Here is a 27542-nt window from a genome sequence, read left to right on the forward strand (position 1 = left end):
TTTTATTAAAATCAGACACACACACACACACACACACACAGACAGACACACACAGACACAGACAGACACAGACAGACACAGACAGACACAGACAGACACAGACAGACACAGACAGACACAGACAGACACAGACAGACACAGACAGACACAGACAGACACAGACAGACACAGACAGACACAGACAGACACACAGACACAGACAGACACACAGACACACAGACACACAGACACACAGACACACAGACACACAGACACACAGACACACAGACACACAGACACACAGACACACAGACACACAGACACACAGACACACAGACACACAGACACACAGACACACAGACACACAGACACACAGACACACAGACACAGACACACAGACACACGTGACTGGAGCAGATTTCAATGGGTATGTTGGGAACAGAGGGGATGAGGAAGTGATGGGTAGGTATGGTGCTAAGCAAAGGAATGCAGAAGGTCAGATAGTAGTGGATTTTGCAAAAAAGGATGGACATGGCTGTGATGAATACATATTTTAACAAGAGGAAGGAACATAGGGTGACATACAACAGTGGATGAAGATGCACAGGTGGATTACATCTTGTGTAGAAGGGCCAGTCTGAAGGAGATTGGAGACTAAAGTGGTGGCAGGGGAAAGAGTAGGCAGCATAGGATGGTGGTTTGTAGGATGACATTGGTGATCAAGGAGGATAAGTGTGAGGGCAGCACCAAGGATCAAGTGGTGGAAATTGAAAAAGGGTAATTGTGAGGTGATGTTCAGGGAAGAGTTAAGACAGGCACTGGGTGGCAGTGAAGAGTTACTGAAGAGCTGGGCAACTAAAACAGAGCTAGTAAGAGAGATGGCTAGAAAGGTGCTTGGTGTGACATCTGGAAAGAGGAAGGATGACAAGGAGACCTGGTGGTGGAATAAAGAAGTACAGGAGAGTATACAGAGAAAGAGGTTGGTGAAGTGGGATTGTCAGAGAGATGAAGAAAGTAGACAAGAGTACAAGGAGATTAGGTGCATGGCAAAGAGAGGTAGCAAAGGCTAAGGATAAGGTGTATGAAGAGTTGTATAAAAAGGTTGGACACTAAGGAGAGAGAAAAGGACCTGTACAATTGGCTAGACAGAGGGGCCGAGCTAGTAAAGATGTGCAGTAGGTAAGGGTGATAAAGGATAATGAGGGAAACTTGGTCACAAGTGAGGAGAGTGTGTTAAGCAGATGGAAAAAGAGTACTTTGAGGGGCTGATGAATGAAGAGAATGAGAGGGAGAGAAGGGTGTGTGATGTGCGGATAGTTAATCATGAAGTGCAGTGGATTAGCAAGGAGGAAGCAAGGATAGCTATGAAGAGGATGAAGAATGGAAAGGCTGTTGGTCCAGATGACATACCTGTGGAAGATGGAGGTGTTTAGATGAAATGGCAGTGGAGTTTAACTAGATTGTTTAATGAAATCTGGGAAAGTGAGAGGATGCCTGAGGAATGAAGTGTTTTGGTACAGAATTTTTTTTTTTTAAGAATAAGGGTGATGTGCAGAGCTGTAGTAACTACAGAGGGATTAAACTGATCAGTCACAGCATGAAGTTATGGGAAAGAGTAGTGGAAGCTAGGTTAAGAAGGGACATGATGATTAGTGATCAGCAGTATGGTTTCATGCCAGGAAAGAGCACTACAGATGCGGTGTTTGCTCTGAGAGTGTTGGAGAAGTACAGAGAAGGTCAGAAGGAGCTGCATTGTGTCTTTGTGGATTTAGAGAAAGCATATGACAGGGTGCCTAGAGAGAGGAGCTGTGGTACTGTATGAGGAAGTCGGGAGTGTCCAAGAAGTATTTAAGAGTGGTACAGGATATGTACGAGGGTAGTATGACAGTGAGGTCTGCGGTGGGAGTGACTGATGTGTAAGGTGGAAGTGGGATTACATCAAGGATCAGCTCTGACCCCTTTCTTATTTGCAATGGTGATGGACAGGTTGACAGACAAGATCAGACAGGAGTCCAAGTGGACTATGATGTTTGCAGATGACATTGTGATCTATAGTGAGAGTAGGGAACAGGTGGAGACGACCCTGGAGAGGTGGAGATGTGCTCTAGAGAGAAGAGGAATGAAGGTCATCGGGACCAAGACAGATGTGTGAATGAGAGGGAGGATAGAGGAATGGTGAGGATGCAGGAGTAGAGGTGGCGAAGGTGGATGAGTTTAAATGCTTGGGATCAACAGTTCAGAGTAATGGTGAGTGTGGAAGAGAGTACAGGCAGGATGGAGTGGGTGGAGAAGAGTGTCAGGAGTGATTTGTGACAGACTAGTACCAGTAAGAGTGAAAGGGAAGGTCTACAAGAGGGTAGTGAGACCAGCTATGTTATATGGGTTGGAGACAGTGGCATTGACAAAAAGGCAGGAGTCCGAGCTTGACATGACAGAGTTGAAGATGTTAAGATTTGCACTGGGTGTGACTAGGATGGACAGGATTAGGAATAAGTATATTAGAGGGTCAGCCCAGGTTGGAAGGTTTGGAGACAAAGCCAGAGAGGCAAGATTACGTTGTTTGGACATGTGTCGAGGAGGGATGCAGAGTATATTGGGAAAAAGATTCCAAGGATGAAGCTGCCAGGTAACAGGGAAATAGGATGAAGCTGCCAGGTAACAGGGAAATAGGAAGGCCTAAGAAGGTTTATGGATGTGGTGAGAGGACATGCAGGTGGTGTGTGCGACAGAGCAAGATGCAGAGAACGGGAAGAAATGGAAACAGTTGATTTGCTGTGGCAACCCCCAATGGGAGCAGCCAAAAGAAGAAGAATCACTGCTTCTCAGACCCATCTGTTGGATCTGTAAAACAGAAACCATGTCTGAGGGATTGCTATTCACTTATTTTTGGATAAAAGCTTCACATCACTAACATTTTGTAGATGTGTTCTTTAAGCATCCTATTTGTTTTTTCCACATAAACAGGAGCATTGTGAACACCGAGCAAGGTAAACATTGTGTCAGTTCACAAATAGGGCTGGCCAATGCACGGTCACTGGATGATGAAAGCAACACTCCAAATTGATGTATTTGCACACTTTACATGGTCTACATGGACGGGTACTAATCCATTCCTGGTGATTCTAAAAGACTTTCTGGGTATATTTCTCTGCACAATAATTGTTTCAAATTGAAATGCTTATTAAAGCGGAGTTTGTAATGGAGATAATTGGAGAATACCAGTATCCTTAATGTTATACGAGTTTACCTCAAGAGTATATTAACTGATCCATCTCAGACTGCCTTTTTGAAAGAGTCAGTCTTGAATTGCTATACCAAGGTTTTCCAATGGAATCCCTTAGCACCTGGAACTGAGAGGTAAACAATCCCAGTTTGGATTCTTATAACCACAGACCTCAAGATGTGAGCAAAGCTTATTAATTTCTTGTAAAATAGTAGCATTAGTACAGAGCCCCAAGGTATGTAGCATTTGTCCTTTCACCATGTTAGGAAATATATGCTTGGGATGCAATACTATCCTTTGTAAGCAAAACTATTCTTCGGGCAGGGTTTCTTAAATACCCTTGTCCATTTCCCCATTCCTCCCTTTCATATAAATTTTATCAAGAAAATCAATCTATGGATATATGCAAGGTGAATCTTAAAAATGTAGTACTTTCTTCCAAGTATTGCATAAAGGATGTCAAGTTCTCATAACTGCAGTCTCAAAATAAAAACATCCATGAATCATAAAAAGGTGCTCCTTCCATAAATTATGATTACTAAAAATTTCATCCTCCCAGTTTGCCAGGACCAAATTTGCATATGTATTGACATACAGTGCCCATAGCAACACCCCAACATTGCCAGAATTTACTGGCAAATAAAAAAAAACATTCTACAAGTTGTAAAAGCAGCTTGTAATATCCTTGGAGCATCCCATTGTCCACACTTCTCTAGAAAGTTTGAGCTTTCAACCCCAAATCATTTGGGATGACTGAATAAGCCATTCACATCTAACAACTTTTACCAAGACCCTGGGTCCACATGACTCCAGCAAGTTCATATGGAAAAAAAAAAAAAAAAAAGTGTGCTGAATCATTAGCAGGAGGCAATGGCAAAACCACTGAAAAATTCATTCTGTGAGCCAGCTTTGCCCCAAATACAATCGGTCTGAAGAGAGGGTCAACTGAATTCCTGTGGATTTTAAGATGGTCCTTTAATAACAGATGTTCCACTAGAAAAGTCATACATTTCTGTAGTAATAATTTGGGCAAATAGCACATTTTCCAAGCTCTAACATTACTTATTCTTGTAACATCAATAGCCGAAATTCTACAATAGGTCTCTTCACACAGCAGTATTTTATTTTGTCTTGATAGTAGCACATATCCATTGCTCCTCCCTTATCAGCAGGTCTGATCAGGATATATTTAGTAGTAAGTTATTTTAGAGCCAGCCTCTCAGCATAGGATAAGTTATAAAATCCCATTACCCTTTTGCAAAAATGCAGCTATTTGATCTTAAAGTCTGAACAAAAGATTAAACTACTGGATGGGGGGGGGGGGGTGGCTCTGTTTTAAGGTTTCTCAGATTCATATTCCTTTGTTATTTAAACATTTTTTAATGTTACATTATGAATAAACAGCTTCAAATCGATTAGATCATAGAGCCTTAGAGCTGGCAGGTGGCCATTTTGGATATATAATCAATGGAGAATCTCGTTTCAATCCGTCGTTTCCACTCTATAGCTTCTAACAATGATTTCATTTAGCACATATACTTAAACTGGTTTAATATTAATCCTTTGCCATTGCACCAATAACTCAGGAAATTAATTTCCATAAGTTGGCATTCTCATGACACGCAAGCCTCTAGGTATTACCTCAAGTGAAGGCAAGCCTACAAATTAAGGCATTGCCACTGCAAATGGTTCAGCTTATACATGTCATTTTCAAAATTCTAAACAAAGTTAATTTCAACTCACCATCTTTGTTACAGCCAGAGTATGTTAACATAAGATCAAACATGAGGATTACTCAAAAAATTCTTTGCTCTCTCTAAAAGATTTAGAGACTGGTGTCATAGGCCTTCAAGCAATTCAAGACAAACTTTCAAAAAGGCAGTCCGATGGAGTTGGATTGGTTAATATACCCCTGAGGTTAACTCAAATAGAACATTAAGGATAAATTGGAGAATACTACTAACTGATAATTTGAAGGTGCTTGCTGGGGAAACTGTGCAGCTTTCATTTGAATTGTGCAGAGAAATATTCCCTGAAAAAAGCCTCTTTAGAACTACCAAAATCGGTACCTATTCATGTAGGCAATTCAAGCATGCAAATGCATCAATTTGGAGTGTTTTCATCATCCAGTGACGCATAAAGTGCATCGGCCAGCCCCATTTGTGAACTGACATAGTAAGAATGTTTATCCTGTTTTTATGTAGGGAAAAACAAATAGGATGCTTAAAGACCACATCCTACAACATATTCATGATATGAATATTATACAAAAATAATCAGATTGTACATGTGAATAGCAATCCTCCATTTTTTTCGGTTTTACAGAGCCAACAGACGAGACAGAGGCAGCGATTTAGAATTTTCTGAATTAAAGTGGACAGCTGACTTACGAGCAGATTGTGTACTAGGCCTGAATGGTGTTTTCCCTCAAGACCAGCCCTAAAGGGATGTAAACTTCTGAAAAGATGGATTGGTTGTACACTTACAATGGACAGTGAGTGAATCTGAAGTTTTTTTGAGCCTGAAAGCAGGTCTATATCCTCAAAGAGGCATTCCATCGAACACCTCTTCCCTGACCCTTAAACAGCGAAACCAGTAAACGCCAAATGTTCACATCAGCAATTCCTTTCCCTGGAAAGGGAATTGCTTGGCCTCAAAACAAATCACTACAAACGCAAGTGGGGGGCTTTGCCCCCCACACCCCCTAGCTAAATATACCAACTCCCGAGATCACACTAGTGGGGAAAACAGCAAACTAAACAGGAATGGCCAAGCGATTTTAAGGGTTGATTAGGAGGAATTCGATGGAACGCCTCCGAGGAAATAGACCTGCTGATAGCGCCAATTCTTTATTTTTAATGTTTAATATTTTATTTAATAAAACTTTTATTAGTTTATGTTGCACAGCATGGTGGTTCCAGTTGGCTTATATTGCCTAGTCACAAAGATTAGGCCTAGTCACAAAGATTAGGCCATCTGCAACTGGTCCTAGCTACTGGCATTAGGCTTTTCCATGACAAGCAAGTTTGGCCAGCTTATCTAGCCTCAAGATACATGGCTGCTGCACACAAGCACCATATTCTTGGGATTACACTAAACATCTCATTTGTACTCGCTGGATAACAGGCCATTTATGGCTGTACATCCTCTTACAGTCCCCCCTCCTCCTAGTCACCATATTCTGGGAAGTGACAGACTCTCAAGGCAGTTCCATAAGAATATCTAGTGTTCCCAACTATGCTCTTTAATTTAACCCACTCATTGCAGTAGTATTCAAGAGCAGACCAAGTACCATCCCATTCCTAACAAGTGGCTGTTAGAAGGTAAATGGCTGGCAAAGAATCAAGAATCAGTATTCCATTCTGCAACACTAGGACCCAAGTGTAGCAGCAAAACAGTCAAGAGCGCTAATCAGGAGGGAGACTTAAGCAGCATTCACTGGTGGTCTTTCCTCAGGGAGAGGGCTAATCTGATCAGGAAACCCTAAAAAGGCAATGCCTGGAGACCTTTACCACTGTGCACCACATTTGTAGGGGTCACACTGGATGTCCAGGATGCAAGTAAAACATGCAGCTACTTACACCACTATGTCCGGTGGGTAAGGGGGTGAGGACTAGATGACAAGTGAAATACTATTTTTTTTTAGCCTCATTGCCACTGATCTTTTGGAAAATGAGTATTTGATGGCCTGTTCTCAAGTGACACTAGTAAAGCTCAATTCCACAACTTGAGCTCCCCTGTTGGGATTATTGGAACAAAGCCATGGATACCACACACAATACTGCAGATATCTGAAACAAAAGGGAACAAGGCATGTGCTAGCCCATCATCCTAATCCACTACATGCTCATGTGTGGGAGCAGGACATTAAGAATCTTGTATGAAAAAGCATTCCATCCTCCCTTTATCCAGACCACATCCCTTAGTGGTTTAATTAGCAGTATATAGTAATAGGCTATAGTAGGAATTTGGTCACTGAATTTAATGCATGTAGAATATATCTACAAGACTAAATTTACAATACAACTGGTCTGCACGTGGTAAAGAGAAAAAAAGATGTCCCCAATATGTTGGTCTGTTCAAAAAAAAAAAAAAAAAAAAAAAGTGCGCCTAAGATTTGAGGAAATAAGTTAGGAAGATTTCTCCTTGGGGGAAATCAGCATCTTGGAAGGCAAAGGTGAAGCCCTGTACAGGTAAGCTCCTAATGAGGATTACAGATCAGACAAGTGCCCTGCCAACATTATGTGGATGGGGACAATTTCTCTCATCTGCATGTAGCAACTTAGCATAGCAACATCACAGCACAACTCAGACCTGTACCCTCTCCCTCCAGTCAGTCTTGATAGCAGACACTCCGCCCATTATCACTAGCTTCCTAAGCTTAGAGTGGGCCAACTTCATTTGAGAGCACAAAGCAACATTCAGAGTCTAGCTCCTGGTAAAAGTAAAAATGGGTGACCTGCATTACGTGGGCCCACCTGACTGGAAAGCCATTTACAGAAGTTGATGGGGGCTTGTAGGAAATGCTGATCATGGACAGGGAACAGATCTGCAGCCAAGGCTGAGCAGTTACATCAAAGTGCCGATTCATTTAGAACCATTTAATTAAAAATAGTACAATGCAATTAAATATCAAAAATGATTACCATGGAGATTAACCTGCAGATATCCTTCAAATTAGGATCGATGAGGGGAATTAAGCCACCATCCAAATTTCATACAAAATTATAGAATTTCCCACTGTTCATACCAACAGGAGTAGTGTAGTGTATGAATGTGTGCAGAAAGCACTACCTTTGCAGTACGTAAAACATGCAACTCAATTCTCACCACTTCCACAATTCCACATGCAGTTAATGGGTATTCAAAACTGATGGTTTTAGCAGACCACTCCAGTATGGAATATGAACAGGAACCAAGATGGATTGCAGATGGATCTAGCAAAATTCCATTACCAAACGGATCCATTAAGACAGAGAGCAAGATCTGCTGGTCACTGCAGTTGTAGGACACTGAATCTGCAAATAAGAAATTAGCAGTTAGTTGCATGCAGTTACAAGTATAAAGTCTTATTCGTGAAGACAAAATGCTAAACATGAACTCTGACCAAAACAGGGTTGTTTGATCCAACAGTTATAACCTCATCTTTCTGGTCTTTTAAAAATGACCACTGTGGAAACTGACATTTTGCGGGTCAAGAGGCCAATTTTATCCATTTAAAACATCTCAACGTTGCTAACGTCCACAAGTTTTCCTTCACATAGCTTTGGTTACATTTATACTGAAGAGGCTAACTTGGGAACTCCTGTCGATTCAAGACAGACCTTTCTTTCTTAAAGACAGATCTTGTACACAAAGCTACATAGGCACCAAAACAGTCCCATAATTCTGGTCAGGTGTTTAGCAGAACGCAAGGCTACCATTTAACAGCTTCAAGTATCTGAGAGGGAAAGTCAGAGGTCAAAGCTAGAATCAGAGGGGATGTAGCCAACTGGCACAGTGTTAGGGGTAGCATGTGACAAAATAAAGCAGCTGAAAAATAAGGTGTACAAAATGGTGTGACCAGTACTGCTGTATGGTACAGAAACCTGGGCAGTAGAGGCAATACAGTTGAGGAAGCTAGAGGTGATGTGCCTGATGAATGGTAGGATGCACACTGTGGGACACGAGGATACAAGAGCAGAAGCCAAAGTAGCTCCAGTTGTAGAAAAGGTCAAACAGATTACAGTGGTCCAGGCACATGTACAGAAAAGCAGAAGACAATCTGGTGAAGATAGGAGATAGGAAGATGGCAAGGAAGTGCATCTAGCAACTCAGTCACAAGCGTCCTAGGAGTGGCATTGAACAGAGATGGTGACTGCTGACAAGTCCACAGACACCATGTAAAAATGGGGGGAAAAGGCGTTTATGGACAAAGTTACTGTATAATCTACAGATTTGCCCATCTAGGCAGACGCCTTGCATTACCTCACATTTCTGACTGATATGGATAAGAGCACCTGGGTATCAAGCTGCTTTTACCCAAATATTTACTAATGTCAAAGTACAGACCTTTTCTGAGAGAAAGTAGGTTTCTGTACTACCCATGTCAAAAACAGTTTGTCTTTATTATGTAAATCTGTGCCACCCAACTGTGCAGTAAATACATGCAAGATTCTACTTTCACAGCAGACTAGTAGACTCCCTCACCCCATTTTCTGCACACGTTTTGTTTTATTCACATTTAAAAGTACCTTAAGTCATTACAGTATTAAATGAAATCCATCATACTGTACCTGGCCTTCCAAATTGAGATCAGATTTTATTGTATGGTGCTTTGTTCTTAAGCAAACTAATTTGAACAGTATAAACTTTAAACAAAGCTGAAGAGTCTGAACAAAACTGAAGCAGAACTGCAGTAAAATATCAAAATCAAGCAGTTATCCTGGCTGCTCAAGTAGATTAAATGGAACAGTTTTAAGGAACTCATGGCTGCCCATAGATGGGCTCCAGTACACAGCATGGCTACACATTCGCATAGAAGAGGGCTCCAATAACAAATGTGGGAGCATATTCCAAAGGCACAGCACCAGGTAAACAAAATACAGAATTTAAGCTGCAACTTCAGAACCAAAGAAAGCCAGTTTGAATCAAGTGAATCAAAGCAGGCAGAAAGAAAACCTTTTCACCAAACTGTCATAAGGTTAGTAGTCATGCTTTAGAACGGAGATGCCTTAGGAGCCTACCAGAGTAATGTCTTTCCCAGGCTTCATAATAGGAAGGATGCCCAATGCTAACAACTGGGGGTTTGAAAAATGAAGCTTTGCTCATATTGTAAACTTCCAGAACCATCAATTTCCCTCCTAGCTTGAGCTTACAATACTAGATCAGAAAAGTTACTACAAATGTAGTTTGCTGGGAGATTAAGTGTCTCCCTATCTATATCCACAAAAAATTCACTAGTTATACTGAGGCAGCTCTGAGAGGCTCAGCAGGGTAAAGCCTAATATGAAATATTTACCAAAATATCCCCTGGCAGAATCCAAAGCCCCAGCAACTTGGTCCCTAAATCTGCCTCCCAAGAATTGCAACTTTAGTCTTACTGCCAATTGCCTTTGTGCTTTAGGGGTTGATCAAAAGTGTGCAGTCTAATTTTAGAGATTTAACTATCTTTTTAAAAGGTAGCTTCATGTTGAGGCTAGTGAACGTCTTCCTCTGCCTCCTACCCCCCACCCCCACAGCTAGAGTACAGTTTGGTGCAGAGTAACTTGCACACCCTTAAAGCTTCCAAAATTACTCATTCTGTCTGATTTGGTTAAACTACCTCGTGAATTGATCCTAAGGCAAAAGCTTTTCCACTACCTGGGATAGAGTGCAAACCATGATTGTCAGCCTTCTGGTGAAAAGCAGCTCCTTTACAGAAATACAAGGTTCAATTTCCAGAGTCCCCTTAAGCACACCCTGTCCCAGCAACAATCCTGTAAAAACAGGACAAGATCTGAAAACATGAATTATATTAACACTGGAATAAAATTGATAGCAGGATGAACAACAAGTAAATCTTTAAACTCACATCCCCAGTGTTTAAATCCACCACTCCCCAGTTGATTAATAAAAGCAGACAAGTTTCCCCAGTCTGGAACAAAATGCATGGGGTTCTTCTGCAGCTCTTCACATGCAAACCGTCTGCACACCACAGAACCACTCCCTCCTGAAGAAACCCACTCTCAAAATGCTTGACATCTTTACTGGAGTTGTACCTGGAAGAATGTATGGTACACCACTGTGGTCAGCATACTTTCCAACAGCCCCTTTATACAGATATCAAATAGGTCCGCTACTCAGCTGCTGCAGTAACTCAATGGTAGTCCTCTTCTGGCAAGGGTCTCCACTTCCTCATAATGTGAAGCCTTTTAATCCATAGCCTCAACATAACAGAATGCTCCAAGAAATTTGGGGTGCAATGTCTTGAGCAAGAAAATATTTAGTACTTCACCTGGCACTAATTATGGCCATGACACACACAGACACACACAGACACACACAGACACACACAGACACACACAGACACACACAGACACACACAGACACACACAGACACACACAGACACACACAGACACACACAGACACACACAGACACACACAGACACACACAGACACACACAGACACACACAGACAGACACAGACAGACACACAGACACACAGACACACACACACACAGACACACACAGACACACACACACACAGACACACACACACACAGACACACACACACAGACACACACACACAGAGACACACACACACAGAGACACACACACACAGAGACACACACACACAGACACACACACACACAGACACACACACACACACACACACACACACAGACACACACACACACAGACACACACACACACACAGACACACACACACACACAGACACACACACACACACAGACACACACACACACACACACACACACACAGACACACACACACACACACACACACACACACACACACACACACACACACACACAGACACACACACACACAGACACACACACACACAGACACACACACACACAGACACACACACACAGACACACACACACACAGACACACACACACACAGACACACACACACACACAGACACACACACAGACACACACACAGACACACACACAGACACACACACAGACACACACACAGACACACACACAGACACACAGACACACACAGACACCAAAAAAAGGCTGGATGACCAATCATGACAGATGTCTTCTTTTTGGCTTTTTCCCGGTTAGGGGTCACCACAGCGGATCACCTGTCCACTCATGGATTGGGCAAGTTGCCAGCCCGGTGCCCAACATTCCACAGAAGGCACACACACTCACGCCTGTCCAATCCACCTACAGCAGGTTTTGGGATGTGGGTGGAAACTGGAGCACCTGGAGGAAACTCACGCAACCACGGGGAGGATATGCAGACTCCGCACAGAAGGCACCCCAGCAGAGAATCAAACCAGAGAACCTCTTGCTGACAGACTACAATTCAGGAAATGAGAAACAGTTTTCCAGTCCAAAGAAACAGTTTTCCAGTCCAAAATTAACTAAAGCACATTGCTTCTCAAAGATGATCAGCTAAGTAAGTCAGACACTCCATGGGAGCCAAGTCAAGATGGCAGCTTCCCCTTTGGTCAATTTGGAGCACCTTCCATCACAAATGGCTCAGCTATTCTCAGAGAAACTTATCTTGTGGCATCTCCTTACTTTCAGGTATGTTGCAGCATGTAGCTTTCCATCATGTCCTCTGGAATAATGAAAGTTGGAGCCTCTGGGGAAAAACACCCACAGAGAAACCAAAAAATGTATGAATCTCCAAGTACACTGGCAACATAGCATTAGCACTGGGGCAAATTCTGCCTTCTTGTACATTTCAGCTGAGGAAGCTTGATCAAGAAAACTGGCTCTCACAAATCTACCATACTTGCCCCTGGGGACCACAATGCTGACAGGATTTGCCCTTAAAAGGTTATAGATATGTCTATAGGTGCACAAATCCCAGACAAGGCATGTAGACTGGGAAGCCTTGGGAGACAATAAGCCCTTTCAATACAAATTCTTCGGGGAAGACCACCAGTCTACTCAGCTAAATAATTCCTAATAGGAATGACAACCCCAGTCTTCCTCATCAGGTGTGCCACTGACAGTTCCACTCGTGATTCCAAGTCTACAAGATAATAAATAGGAATAAGCAAATTGTTTAGCCAAATCTACATTTATTTCCTTGATTTTTGTCATTATTCAAGAAAAAAATGCTAAAGGAACCAGTTGCTGCTGTGGAATTATCAGCCCCTGTTTTGGGGTTAGAAGTTGCACCATTCATTGCCAGATGTTTCATGCTTCTGGATCAGCTGGACTGAATCTTAGAATTGCTAAATTTGCAGCCAAATATATCCCACATTGTATCCAAGTAAACCAGTCTGGGCATGACTAGAACTGATTTTATAAATTCCAATGATACTTAAGATGGGGTGGGCTAATAAAGACTAGGGCTCTGTTTCCATCCCAACTGCAAGCCCTGTATTGTAATACATTTCATGTAAGTATTAATACTGCAGTGTTTAGGTTCAGACTATGGTGTAGCCAACCCTGCTCACATCCCCAGAACATAACACTAAAGGTACAAAAAGGGATACTGCTAGACTCCCCAAATACAAGCATGGACTTAAATGTCACCCATTAGCTATCGAGATGCATTAAAAGCAGTCAAGCAAAAAAATTTTTTTTTTTTTTTTTTTTTTTTTACAAAACCCTTTTCACCAATGAGCTAGTAAGAAAGTATCACCTTGATCCCTTGTTTTGTGATGGGTGTTTTCCATATTAGACATTTGAAGTTTTTACATTTATTTATTGGAGTAGTGCACTGATCTCAATGGACCATTTGTGGGCACAGCACAGATGAACTAATTAAATACTAATTTTTTTAAACAAGATAGTTGAAAAAAAAAAAAAAAAAACCTGAAGTCTCAACCAGCTGTAAATCCTCCTGGGGTGATGCATTTACTAGCTACTTTAATGGAACAAACTATACTGGAGCAATATAGTCTGCATGTAACTACAACCTTCACCCCAATAGTATTAAAGGCAGAAGTAACAGTCCCATAATGTACTATGGAACATTTTTTGGGCATGTTTACAGTCGGCTTGTAAATAATGGTTGTTTGTATGCCCTTTAAGTCCACACTTAATTCAAATAATGTATTTTGGATAAACATGTCATGTGGAAATAGTTTTGCACAATTTAGTTGCAGGAATCAAATCTTAGTCTAAGAAACTGTCAGAAAATCAAATCAACCTTTCATATGCTTGAGACTAGAAGGGGTTTAACAAGGGATTTCTCAAAATAGCGATTTAAAGAACATGCTTAACTAGAGCCTAGTATTCCTTTCCTACCCATAAAAAAAACTTACAGGGAGTGCTAAACAAAGTTATTGCAACAGCCACACTGACGTCATTCCATTTCTTTCCAGAATCATCCCCCATTTTCTCCATGGGGTCAGTCACAGCAACTGTTGCAGTCTCAGTTTAATATCACTGTCCTACCTTTGATAGGAATGTCCAACTCTCACAGGTCTGCTCTCAGACATTCTATCCATCGTTGCCATTTCCTCTTGAATTCTTTCCCATTTGTCCCAGATATTCCCTACATTTTTCTGCTTTCCTGCATATGTGCTTGAAACACTGCAATCTATTTTCCATGACCTTATGTGCAATTGGTGCTATTTGGACTTCTGCACAAATTGTCCTTATTTCATCTGTCCAGTGTGCATCCTGTCTAGGGCAGACAGAGGATTGTCAAATCTGGCCATAGGCAGGGTAGCTGATCAGTGCCCTAACCGCCCTCCCCCCCGCCAGTGTCCCATTACTTGGCTATTTCTCCCCAAGTACCATAAATTCAAAGCTGTCAGCCTGGATTTTTTTTTACTTCTACAATGATTACAGATACTTTAATTTAAAACTTATTTCAAAATTTATAGCACAAACACTCTGCCATTTGCTAAACAAATTACAGTCTCAATGAAAACAGACTTTGCATGAAAAGTAAACTTCTGTGCCATAGGAACCCACATGCAAAGACAATGCATCTGGCCAGTGGAGGATTAAGTTTACCTTTGGGTCATTATCAAAGCATAGGCCCCTTGCACACATTTTTATGACCATGTGTTCTTTTGAGTCACCTTCTTGATTGTATCAAATTATATTCCACATATAAAACAGCACTGCTTGTTAGTGTTTTAAACTTGTAGTTTTGAACATTTTTTCTAGTAAGCAAAGAAAAAAACGTATGAACCAGTAAATTACCTAATTTCAGAAAACCGCAACCATAAAAGGCCACTCTTATTACAACCCACCATCAGTAAATATGCACACTCACTGCAAAAATGTCAGTCACCTAAATAATTCCACATTAGACATCTGTAACCAAGAGGTTGCTGCTAGCAGACAACTTTATATTTCAGTGTCTGCTACCCTTGAAGAATAAATTGCTTATGTTATATTAAAAAAATTGGTAATATGGTAATATTGCACTAGGGAATATTCAGTTTACAAATTGACAGTTTCATAGTTACTAGGTATCTCATCCAAAGGAGGACATACAGGATCGCAACACCTCCATTCCCTGAAAGACCACCACAGGGAGTTTGCTTCACAAACCCAAAATCCCACTTGCCAGACTTTCATATAACAGAGATGACAAAGCAGACACCCAAAAAGATCGACCAGAACACCATCTTTAACTTTAGGCAAGTAACCACTTGGCCAAATGAAAAATGAAGCAAGTTAAACCCACCCATGTGGGGGGCTTTGCCCAGTGGCCAAGCAGTTACTTATCTGAAGTGAAATGCCAGTGTTCCAGGATTATGGATTTTCACCTTTGTCCCGTTATATGAAAGTCAGATAGTCAGATAAGTAGGATTTTCAGGGTTTGTGAAGTGGACCCCACCACAGTATCAGAAATCCCTCTATATGGTGTGGGAGTAGAACCCACAGCCTTCGGCAACAAAGGCAAGTATGCTACCTGTTGTGCTTTTTAACACTGCTTTCAAATACTATAGCACAAACCCAGATGGCTACTTGCTAAACAAAACAGTTGCACATTGAACATGGACAACATTAGTAACAGTAAATCTCAAACTTCTCTTGAAGCTCATTTCCTTGAAAATGCACCAAAACTCACTTCCTTGAAAACACAAGGAAACTCATTCCTTGAACGTGCACCCATGTTAATTGTGTCCTTTGTAACCAAGGTACAGGGTTTGAGCCCCAGCAAGTTAACTAACCAGTCAGACTATCTAGGGCATTTCACACATTCTGTCTGTATACATTTACAGAAGGAATGGGCTCACTCTCCTCAGAGGTTTTGGTTCTCCAAATTTAAATTCCACACAAAAAGCAGCAGGGAGGGGAAAGTTAAGTGTGCATGCATCGTGCACAAATGTGTCAGACCAAATATGCTCAGAATGCATCCTTAAAGGATGTTGTAATTGAAATAAAATGTTGTGGCATTTCCTGACCAGCATCCCCACTCCAGCCAATGGCCCTAGGCAACTTCCTAGGTTACACAGTTCTTGATCCGGCTATGGTCTCATGTACTTCACCTCCAGCTTCAGTTCTCTGCCTTCATTGCTTAGGTTTCTGTACCTTATAGTACTGGTTGCACCACTTTGCCAAAAGCAGAAAAGGAAGGTGTACATTCTTCTGTCACACTACCCCCAATTAGTGCCAGTTTGCTGCAGCCCCTCTGATTCTATCTTTAACCTCAAGACTTCCCTTCTCAGCAACCCCTCCCAGACATTTGAAGCCATTCACCTAATCAAACATTCTCTCAATTTTCAGCTTCTGCTCACCCTCATTCACCGTCATAGCAGTCTTAACTGCACTCGTCCATCTGCCTTCATTTTTGCATTCTATTTTAGTCTTATTTGCTGAAGTTCTTGTTTAGAGTATGCCGTTCTTGTTCAGAGTATGCCATCAAAACCATATCTGCATACAGCAGCTTTGATCTGTCCCCTCCAACCGGTTTGCTAATTTAGTCCATCACCAGTACGAACAGTAGTGGTCTCAGAGCTGAACCCTGATGCCCACCCACTACCAATAGGAACCAGAGTCCAAACATGGCTCATACTTGTGTCATTGGATACTTGTACATAGCCTGCACCAATTCTACTAGTGCTTGTGACTTTGAACCATCACTGGACTGTCCAGGTTAGCTTTCTTCTTGGCATATGCTTTCCCAAAAAGTGTAGGAATGCCCAGTTGAACTTTGCTCACCTCTAACTTCAGCTATGTCTCACTGAAAACAATGTGTTCATCTCCCATCTTTGAACTTTCTGGAGATATTGACCTTCTGTGTGAGGAGTTTGTTACCTCTGTACTGCCTAAGGTTCTGAATATCCCATTTGTTCTTGTATACTGGTACTAGAATGCTTATTCTCCAGGCATCTAGGATATGCCTTTTCTTCATACTAAGAGTACCTTTAGGAGCCACTTCTACATCTTATCTGAGCCAACTGCTCTCCCAGACTATTGGTGTGTTATTTCTAGGGTGGGCTCTCATCATAGGCTTGCCTGGCATCTCCGTGTGAGTCTTCATTCAGAAGCTGCAGGAAGTATTCCCTTCCATCTGCCTTTGATATGTGGATTGGCAAGCAGGTTGCTGCTAGCATCCATTATGAAGGCTATCCGATGATTCTGTTTTTGCAACCTAAGTTTTTGTGCCAGCCGAGTCACTTTCCAGTAGCTGGTAGAGTGCCTCCATTACTGTGCTCTGCTATTGCAACCATTCTTAGCATGTTAGCCAGCCAGTATTCCTTTTTAACTCTGGTCAATCTTTTTCCATTTCCCACATCCCTGCACTCCTTTCTTTTGATGACTTCCTGAACATTTCCCAAGTAACTAAGCTTTAAAGGCAGAATTTTACCCTCACTTATTAGTAAGCAGAGCCAGATGAGAATTTAAGTACACTACAACAGCAGACTTATGGTCCATTACAAATATCCACTTGTCAAAAGGTGCTGCAGAATATTTTCCCCACTAGTAAAGCTAGAATGGGTAAACAAGTGCCCCATCACATAGAAGAAAAATGGACAGAGTTTCAGGGATGAGAAATTCTTTTAGACAAGGTATTTTTCAAAAGCAAAGTACCATGTTTTTAACAGTATTAGGACAATGCAAAAAGATTGATTGCAATGGAAATACATTAGTCCCTTCTAAGAGAATGCCAAACAAATCAAAGTCTAGAACTCTCTCCAAAGATGAGACAGTTTAACTGGGAGAATACTGAACTGTTTCACACTTCTTTTTGCCTCATTGTTGAAGCAGTGATCACTACTGTGTCCACTTATAGTAGTGTAGTGCCACAAAGAACCAAGCTGCATGCTTTGGAAATGTGGCATTAAGTTATAAGCAGCTCATTGCTTTTATGGTACAGACAATAAGTAACATGTGAATAGACTAACTTGACATGAGGGTGGTTGGGAGATTATTCAAAAACACCACTGAAGCCCATTTAACCTATATAATATTTTTTGGGGACATCCGTTGAGGCATGGACAATTTTATTTCTTGAGAGCAGTTCAGTGTACCTGGGGCTTTGAATGCATCTACCAATCTAGCAGCATTAGCAGAGGTTTACCAGGAAGAACCTGTCCACTTTGAAATAAGATGGTCAGATGAGTATAGCCATACTCTAGCAAAGCTAGTGTTATTATCTCAAATAATTCTAACTGTTGCACCTTATCAAACAGCATTCTTCCCAGCAGTAGCAACCAGATCTAGCAGCTGCTAGTGTGCCACCCAGAGCAAAAAAATTCTTAAAGCTGCCACCAGTTAAACACAAGCCCATACCCAGGTAAAAGCCTGATCAAAGTGTCAAGTCAGGGAAAGTGCTTCATTTTGCATAAGCTATGATAATGGACAGATACCAGAGTCAAAGCAGCTGCCAAGAGTGCATTCATTTTTGGGTACAGAGTAGCTTAAAGATGCAGACAGCAAGAGGAACAATGGAGAGCCATAATTGTGCTTCTTTACAGGGAGGAATAGGCTGATCAAATGTCTGGCAGATTTTAAATGAGAGCACAAAACTCTAATATACAATCCAGCAATGTGGGAGTGTCCCCACCACTATCCTGGAGGTCACACCAGCAAGCAAGCATACAAATGTTTTGTGGAAAGGTTACGCTCCTGTCTACTGCCCCTGAAGTCTGAGTGTCCAGACTAATTACAGAACGGGAAGGGAAGCAGTTTGTCATCAAGAGCAGAGGACTAGTCCAGGAAATTGAGAAGTTACTGCAAAGACAAGGACAAACTATGCATTAACTGTTTATGTGCTGCAGCTATTCAGCATTTTAAAGTCAGTTTTCTACTTCCAAAGGGATGGTTCCACAATTTAGACCCCCCCCCCCAGTGCAAATCACTTGTATGGTTCAATGGTAATTTCATTTAAATTAATGGTGCTATTGGCAACAAGCTACCACCATGAGCAATTTATATAGCTAAACAGCTTGCCTTCTGCTAGCATCACTGTTTGACTGCATGGCATTAGTTTGGCTTGTCAACCTATAACAAAAGGTATAGCATCCAAGTCATTGTTCTACTGTATTCAGCATTCACCAGACCCATCAATGAGCATAATGCCTGCTTTGGTATGTACCTAACCAGGCAAATCCAACAATTGAACACCCACAGGAGGCTCCTCACTAAAAGAATACAGGGCGCAAGTAATATGTCTTAAGACTGCCTCAAGGCCCTATCCCTGTATTCAGTCTCCTACATATACCTTTCAACCTCTTAAGAACAAGAAATCTGGACAAAGGCTCAAAAATAGGGGCACTAAATATTGCCGTTACAGACTTGAGACATTTTGCATTAGGGTGAATTGTCTGAAGGGTATGAAGTCAAAACTCAAATGTCCGTTTTCTGACTTGAACCTTCAATGACTTTCTCATGGCAAATTAGCAAGACCAAAAATAGAAGGCAAAAATCTGGACAGTGTGAACGACTGTACATTTGAGAGGTATGCTTCTCCAGATTGTTGGGGAGATCTTTGCCTGGCATACAAGACATTGTCAAATCCCACTCTGATGGGCTGTCTGCATATCCACACAACAGCACCAGAATAACCAGTCCCAAGAATTGAACCTTGCATGTGATACAGAACCTGCTGGAAAGACAGGTATGTATCCCAGAGACTACCCATTCTCTGGAAGAGGCTCCCCAGCCATGTCAAGCAGAGCTCCTTCCTAACCCAATTCAAGTTTAACTTTGACAATTGATGTGGAACAGGAAATTCATCCCTGGTTTGGCTCTTCTCCTGTGGACATTGGCAGCCTGTAATGGCTCACCTCCCAAGCCCCCGCTTACATTTAAAGGGTACAAGAACATATTAGATTTGGGATACATGGCTAGGCTTAAAAAAGCCCTTGTGGACATTAGCCTAGAAAATATCCATGAACCTATGAGAAAACTATGCATAGTAGGGCTTTATGGCACAAGCATTTGTGAACAAAGGTTGAGTGGCAATGTTTTTGGGGGCAATTTGGTGTGCAAGTATAGATCTGCGAGTAAGAGTTGAGGATCTTAACATTTTACCTTTTACAACTGGAGGCTCATTTACAAAATGCCACTTCCTTTGTTTACTTGGCAAGTTTGACAGGGCACAGCCTCTTCTGTGGAGGGCATACAAGCTCATTACAAAAAAAATGCTTTGAGTTTGTGTACCAAACAAGTTTTTAATGTTTTGTTCAGTAATGTAGAATATAGCAAATTACACAAACCGTGCAAGACAGTAAATTAGATAATAGTTGTATGCTAGAGACAAGTCACATGCATATGATCTTACTATAGAGATATGACTGAATTTGAGTGTAGGATATGACCACTTTTTGCTCATGTTAAAGATATTTAAGTAGATCTTGTAAATGCCAAATGTCTGTGCCATAAGCTACTGCTTCCCTAATGTTGCCTCCTTTCCACATATTTAACCAGTACCCCCAGTTCTCCAGAATTGTAAGAAACTATTCAAAGGTAACACCAGCTTAACCTCACTTTGTAAAAGAGGCCTCTTCTCCTGCAAATCCTTTATGCCATGGACAGGGGCAACTAATCTGAAAAAAAAAAAAAAAAAGTGTCAATAGATACAGCTTCAAGCAACAGTCTGGATTACCACAGGCTCGTGGTTAAAGTGACACAGACAAACTCCATTGCTGATCATGGACCCATAAACTGTATCTGATCCCGTAAGAAAATAGAAGTCCTTGCCCTACTATGCAGCTAAAGCATCATTCAGCACATGAGCTGTCAAACATATGCAATCTGCCTCTCATCCGGTTCCCTCTCATCTCACAAGCTGTCTTCTTGAATCCTTCTGAAGTTTCTCTTCAACACCCATTCCACAAGTAGGTAGAATTTATGAAAAGTACTTTAAGATACAGGGAGTAGCTGATCCTTGGAATTAACTGTGCCCCTTCCTTCCCTCCAGTCTTTGTTCCAGGTGACCCCTTCAAATTTCCCTGATCACCTCCAAACCCATGGATCTTAGTCGACTTCTCAGATTTCTTCCAGGACAAGTAGTGCCATATTCATTTTCTATTATAGCCTCCAGACCTGCACAAGGTATACAAGGTGTAGTTAAGACCAGGGAACTCAAAATTAAGATTCCATCCCTCCTAAGGCTATGCTACAACATCCCATTTAATCCTGCCACTTTCCCCTCTCTGCTTCTGGTGGGGCAGTCAGTATAGGAGGGAACACCCCATACGTTTTCCTGTTCTGTTGCCCTCAGCAGCACTCACCAGCTGACACTTTTACAATAGTGTAGTTGGGGTTAGAGTGTCGTACTTGCATTAGTTTTCACTGAACCTTCAATTGCCATCTTTCTACTCATTTAACCTTTCCAGATTTGTCTGCATAGTCCTCCAGTCTTCTATTGCAGAAACCATATGTGTCAGCAGCAGATGCCAAGACAGGAGTATAGGACCCAAGACATATGCATAATCTACTAATTCCTGAAATAAACCTTTTCAGAACACATGCCATTCAGTCTAGATAATCCAGATCTTTAGTCTTGGTATTGCCCCAACCCTCCAGTTTTAATCAGCCTCCTGCAAGACCAGTGTCAAAGGACTTGCAGAAGTCCATAGCACTTTCCCAAATTCTCCTGTAACCCAGTAATAAAGCTGGGTCAGATTTTAAATGACAGCTCCATTTGGTTAACATTTCAAGTTAATGTCCTGTTTATTGCTCTTGTGTAGACTACCAGCCTTCCATTCATGATCTTCTATGCCACTACTCTGCTTTCAGTTAGAATTTCATTTCTGCTGTTGTTGTGCAGGGATAATGCACTTGCAGTCTAGTCCTTCAGCATTTCTGAATTAAGCAGTGACTTAATATTACTAACAGCTTTCCAAACATACTGGCCAGATTTCTTAGGATATTGGAGGTAACACATGTAATCTGTACTTTGTCATTCCCACAAGCAGACACTTCCAGGTCTACCTCATCACTATCCTAGTTTGGTCCACTTCCGATTCCACCCTGTCACCGTTTCAGCACGTCATCCTCCTGCTTTCCTTTAAGCCTGAAGCAGTAGTCATCTCTGATTTTCCCCAGTCTTGTGATCTCCCTCCCATCATTGTTAGCCTTGCAGGTTTTGTGCATCCCTCTTTTCTATGTACCTAAAAGTCTTTATTAACATTTGTTGACCAAGAAAGTCCCCTGGGTCAGGGACCCATTTTCAGTGGAGGCTCAGGGAGAAAAGCTCCACAAATCAATTAAAAAAGAAATCTATAAAAAGTATACAGGTTTAAGATGCAGGAGAAACATGTCAGAAAATACAAAGTTACAGGAATTTTACAATTTTTAAACACAAAAAGATACAGAAAAAGATTTCAAAAATACAGTATTTTGCCTTTTTTTTTTTTTTTTTTAATATACAGTCGAGCCTGGGGAGAAAAACCTCCACAAAAGCATTACAAAAGAAAACAAATTTACAATTACAGGTTTAAGATGCAAAGAAAACATATGTGAGAAATACAATTTATAGGATTTTACAGTATTTGACACCAGATGCAGAAAGATTTTAAGAATTCAATTTACATGATTTTGCCTTTTACAGTAGAACAGCATTGGCTTTGCAAAATTCCAAAAAGGGAAGGCATCTCTGATCAGTACTAGCAAAAAACTACGGGCACTCATAAAATAGTCTAAGGCCAGCTTCGAGAGAAAAATTGCACAGGACACCCAAGGATAATCACAAGGCTTTCTTTAGTTATGTTAGGAACCTGGGTGGTAATTCCCAGATATGCTCAGACTTGGACCAAAATGACAAAAAATACACCGAACCCACAGACATTGCCAACATCCTAGCTGACAGGTTCAGCGCAACCCCCCCACCAAAAGGGCAAATATCTATCCCAGCAGAGTGCTGCCCCCCCCGACATCTCGAATGCTCAGGTAAGAGCCGCCCTCTCCAAAGCAAAAAACACAGCATCAATGGGACCAGAGTGTCCCAGGCTGCGTCCTACATGAACTCTAAGAGCTAAACCCAAACATAAAACTACTGTTCAATCTCAGCCTTACTACAGGATATGTACCCAAAGAGTGGCGTACAGCAACTGTGGTCTCTCCACAAAGGTGGTGCCTCAACAGATTCTGGAAACTATCGCCCCATAAGCCTGACTAGCTTGGTCTGCAAAGCTATGGAAATGATCATCATGGACCTCAAAGATATTGGGGACCTACAGACACTGGATCCTACCCAGTTCGGCTTTGCTAAGGGCAGATCCTGCCTCTTAAACCTGGTTGATTTCTTTGAAACCGTCACCAAGGCCATTGACGAGGGGAAGGTGGTCCACACAGCCTACCTGGACCTCGCAAAAGCCTTCGATACAATACCCCACTCTGGCATTATAGATAAGCTCACCAGCTTAAATATAAATCTCACTAGATGGGTTGCAAACAGGCTCAAGGACAGAACCCACATGGTTAGAATTGCTGGAGCCATGTCAGACTCCAAACCAGTTACAAGTGGCATCCCACAACGCTCAGTCCTGGGACCTCTCGTTCAGTATATATTTGTTGGAGGTACAGGCCAACACGGAAGGACTGTGGCTGACCAAATTCGCAGATGACTGCAAACTGGGCTCCATATAGACTCTCTAGCTGACACAAGCATCCTCCAAAAGGGCCTCATAGAAACAGACAACTGGTGCCAGAGCCATGGCCTCAAGCTAAACGCCAAAAAGTGTATAGTCATCCCCTTTGGCAAAAACAAAGAGCCCACAAATTACCACATAGGTGGTAATCCAGTGCCCACAAATTACCACATAGGTGGTAATCCATCAAGTACAGAAGTAATTAGGGACCTGGGGACCCAAGTTGATAATCTCTCATTTGACAACCATGTGGCCAAAGTGGTTAAAAAACATTTTATATTGCTCACCTAATCATGAAGGGATTCACATCTAGATCAGGGGAGGTCATTGTGCCTCTTTACTCATCCCTCATCAGGCCCATAATTGAGTACAATGCCCCTTTTGGGATGTACCTTACCAGACACCTGCAACAACTGGAAAGACCCCAAAAGTACCTCACCAAGTGGATCAAAGGGCTCAAACAGATGGCATATGCTGCCTGGTTAAAGAAACTCCAGCTCTACGCAGTGGCATACCGTCTGTTTAGAGGTGATCTGTGCCTGATGTATAAAGCCATGTCCAACCCAGAATTAATGGACATGCTGCACCTCAGAAAATCCAAATATCGAGCTACACGCTCGAGAGACTTGAACCTCAGCACTGAAATAAGACATGCTGGAGGGACAGATTCATAACCCAGAGGTTCCCTTCACTCTGGAATAAAATCCCAGTCCAGGTTAGGCAGAGTCCCTCATTGACTCTCTTCAAGAGGAATCTTGATGAGTGGATGGGAGATCGTAGGTTTACGCCGGGCATCACATCTGTGTCACTGTTAGACAGAGGCACAGTATACTAACCTCAAAAAAGGGTATAGCAAAATTAATTTAAAATGGGTGGCGAAAGCCAAACACATTCTGGCTAGACTTATAAATGCCCTAGGGCAGATAAGTTAAAAGTATTTTGTTGTCCTGTTTAAGGTGGTTTGCTTCTGAGGCAGGTGCAGGATGGATTTAGAAAGGAGTTTAAGAGCCATTTTAAAGCTTTTTGGGTGGTCAATTTGGGTTATTTCAGATGTCAGGTTATTCCATAGTTTGGCAATAGAGTGGGAGAACAGACATTGGTCTGCTCATTTGTTGGGTTTCGTTACAGAAAGCAAGAGTTTACAGGAGGATCAGTTCTTGTAGGGGTATAAGTTTGTAGGATCGAGTTGAGGGCTGGGCATTCATTAGGTTTACGGATTAGTTTATGGGCCAAGATCAGCTGGGTATATTCAAGCTAGAGTGAATTCTAGCCATTTTAGTTAAGGGATTGCTTGGCAGTGATGAGAACAGGGTGTGCGTATATGTATATACATACATATACAGAGAGTATATTTATCCATGTAGAGCTTGTGGTGATAGGATCAAAAGAAAGAAAAGACCAGCTCCCATTCAGCTTTCACCTTTTGCTCTTCGCCTTTTTGCCGCCCTTCTGCTAGCATCCTTGCAGTGTCCCTATTCCCATTTTCCTTTCCACCTCTGGTAGTCAAGGTTAATGTTACGAGCAGTTCAGATGTTTCCTGTGGTCCAGGGTCCTCAGCCTCCATTTGCTGAATGTTTGACCTTAGGTCACAACCAGATGGTGCACTGGGACAGCTAGGAAACTGGATTAGGCTCCTTAAAATGTCTTCTAGACCACAAACCTAATTACTTGTGTATGAATGTCTTAAGACCTGGCATTTTGTCTTAACTGGCAACCTGGCATTCTTGCCTAGCCGAGTTCCTACCCTTTTGCATCTTCCTCACACCCTTAACCCTTGTGCATTTACCACATTGGCTAGACCCATGTCTTAAGACACCTGCATTAAGGCCCTTCTGAAACATGTTGAGCTTTGACATGATTAAAACAGATGCAAAATGGTCACCCCATTGGTAAAGTAATGGATTCTGGAGCACAGCATTGAAGTCTAAATTCTTCCCTTTAGTGCTATTCTCGGAGAAACAGATACAAAGTAGTAATTTTACATTAAGATATTTGCTAAAATTAACACCCCACCAGCAATTCACCTTTTCAAAAATGAGGTGATCTTACATTATTCAACCACTCTTTTCAGCAACTATTTTTTAACTTCTCACAGCCTTAAGTGAAAGCTTTATCACTGTACTACATGGCTGTATGTTAACATCTGAGCTCCTCCCTCCAAAAGATGGGTACAGAGCTCCCATACCCAATTATACTATACTCTTGCATTTTACTAAAATGTACCTTCCATTTTAAAAGCTGCCACTGATTACTGAATGCAGCACAAGGTACCGTGTTGGTCACTGTATGCCTGAAATCCTAACAAACCGGCCAGACAAGTTTGAACCAAACTCATTTTCAGCCTCTCCCTCAACTTCTATAAAGTGTTATCAGACAAGATAATTGGCATCATTGCCCACATATTGTGGACAGTCACCAACTTCTTTCCAACAACTGCTAAACCTTAGAATGACTTTAGGGCAGGTTACAGTAAGCACAGTCATCCCCATTTACAACTGACCATATATTGCCTGGTGGATAAATGCCTGCACAGTGCAGCATCAGTTAACTTCATGCTTCAACAGGTAGCAATAGAAGACTGAGGGTTTTATTCCCAAAAAAAGGTATCTGGAATTTTTTTTGCAATGGACATTGAAGGGCAGCATTAAAGGTATTCTGCATTTCCAGTTGTGCTGACCTTCACATGTGTTAAGGGCCATCAATCTAAAGTGGTGATGGCTCAGGTAGATGTAAAAGATCCACATAACTTATTCCAAGTGAACTTCCCCAGTACCTGACCAAATTACCCCTAGTCAGCATGAATACCACTTCAGGTCTCTCCTCAAAAGGCTGCTGACCTAGTGGGATTAATCCAGTTAATGTGTAAATTGTTGATCTAAAGGTACTGGATGCAATTTGGACACTGCTTCCAAGTCATTTTAATTTCTCACTTTGTGAGACAGTCTGGAGCACAAAACTTGGTATCTGAAGTGTCTAAGGCTTCATGGCTTTTTTTTTTGGAGGGGTCCTCCAAGTTCAGCAACCTAACTGGGCTATCTGTATATTAATGTCTTCCTGTATACATTAACATTCAAATCAATATAATGTAGCTTCCCAGATTTCAGATTCTATCTGTGTTCAATAATAGTGAACAGACTTTCAGAATTTCCACTAAAGACTACACCACTAGAAAGAAGTGACCAAACTGGCACCCATCTTTAATAGGTAGAAGATGCCCTTTAAACTCCATTCAGGTATCAAGATAATGGGTATCTGTAGATGGATAAGGTGCTTCCTTTCCCTAGGAGGAAAGCAAGCCATCTAGGGGCTTCTGTCCAAGTGAGCAGACATTTTAATAACTGCATGGACAACACATGGAAGTAGTTCCTCCTGTGGATTTTAGCTGTAAAATTTACAACTATACATCTTCAATTGACATTTTCATATTCAGTTTTTACCCAGTTCCTTTATATCCAAGTCAAATTAGATCATTTAAAAGATTTATGCATTTGTCTTTTTTGGGGGGGGTAAGCAGTTTATCTGCATTCTACACAAAGATGTGCTTGTACCATAACTATCCACATTGTCCTTCCGAAAATGACCACCACCACAATTACTCACTCTAGCAACCTTTTAAGTTAAGAGCATTATTTAAAATCCTT

The 27542-nt window shown here is 41.6% G+C and overlaps 1 protein-coding gene across 3 annotated transcripts in view; it reads right to left on the reverse strand.

Moving 5' to 3' along the window:
• LOC122796901 (zona pellucida sperm-binding protein 3-like) overlaps positions 1 to 27542 on the reverse strand; it is a 191862-nt gene that overhangs the window by 51427 nt on the left and 112893 nt on the right. For all 3 annotated transcript variants that reach the window (XM_044065658.1, XM_044065666.1, XM_044065674.1), the window contains one exon: positions 8033 to 8220. In XM_044065658.1, coding sequence (XP_043921593.1) covers positions 8033 to 8220 — 188 coding nt within the window. The remainder of the gene's footprint in view (positions 1 to 8032; positions 8221 to 27542) is intronic.

Source organism: Protopterus annectens, chromosome 1.part0 (genome assembly GCF_019279795.1).
Source record: "Protopterus annectens isolate FY-2018-M chromosome 1.part0, PAN1.0, whole genome shotgun sequence".
In the NCBI taxonomy this organism is placed as follows: domain Eukaryota; kingdom Metazoa; phylum Chordata; order Ceratodontiformes; family Protopteridae; genus Protopterus; species Protopterus annectens.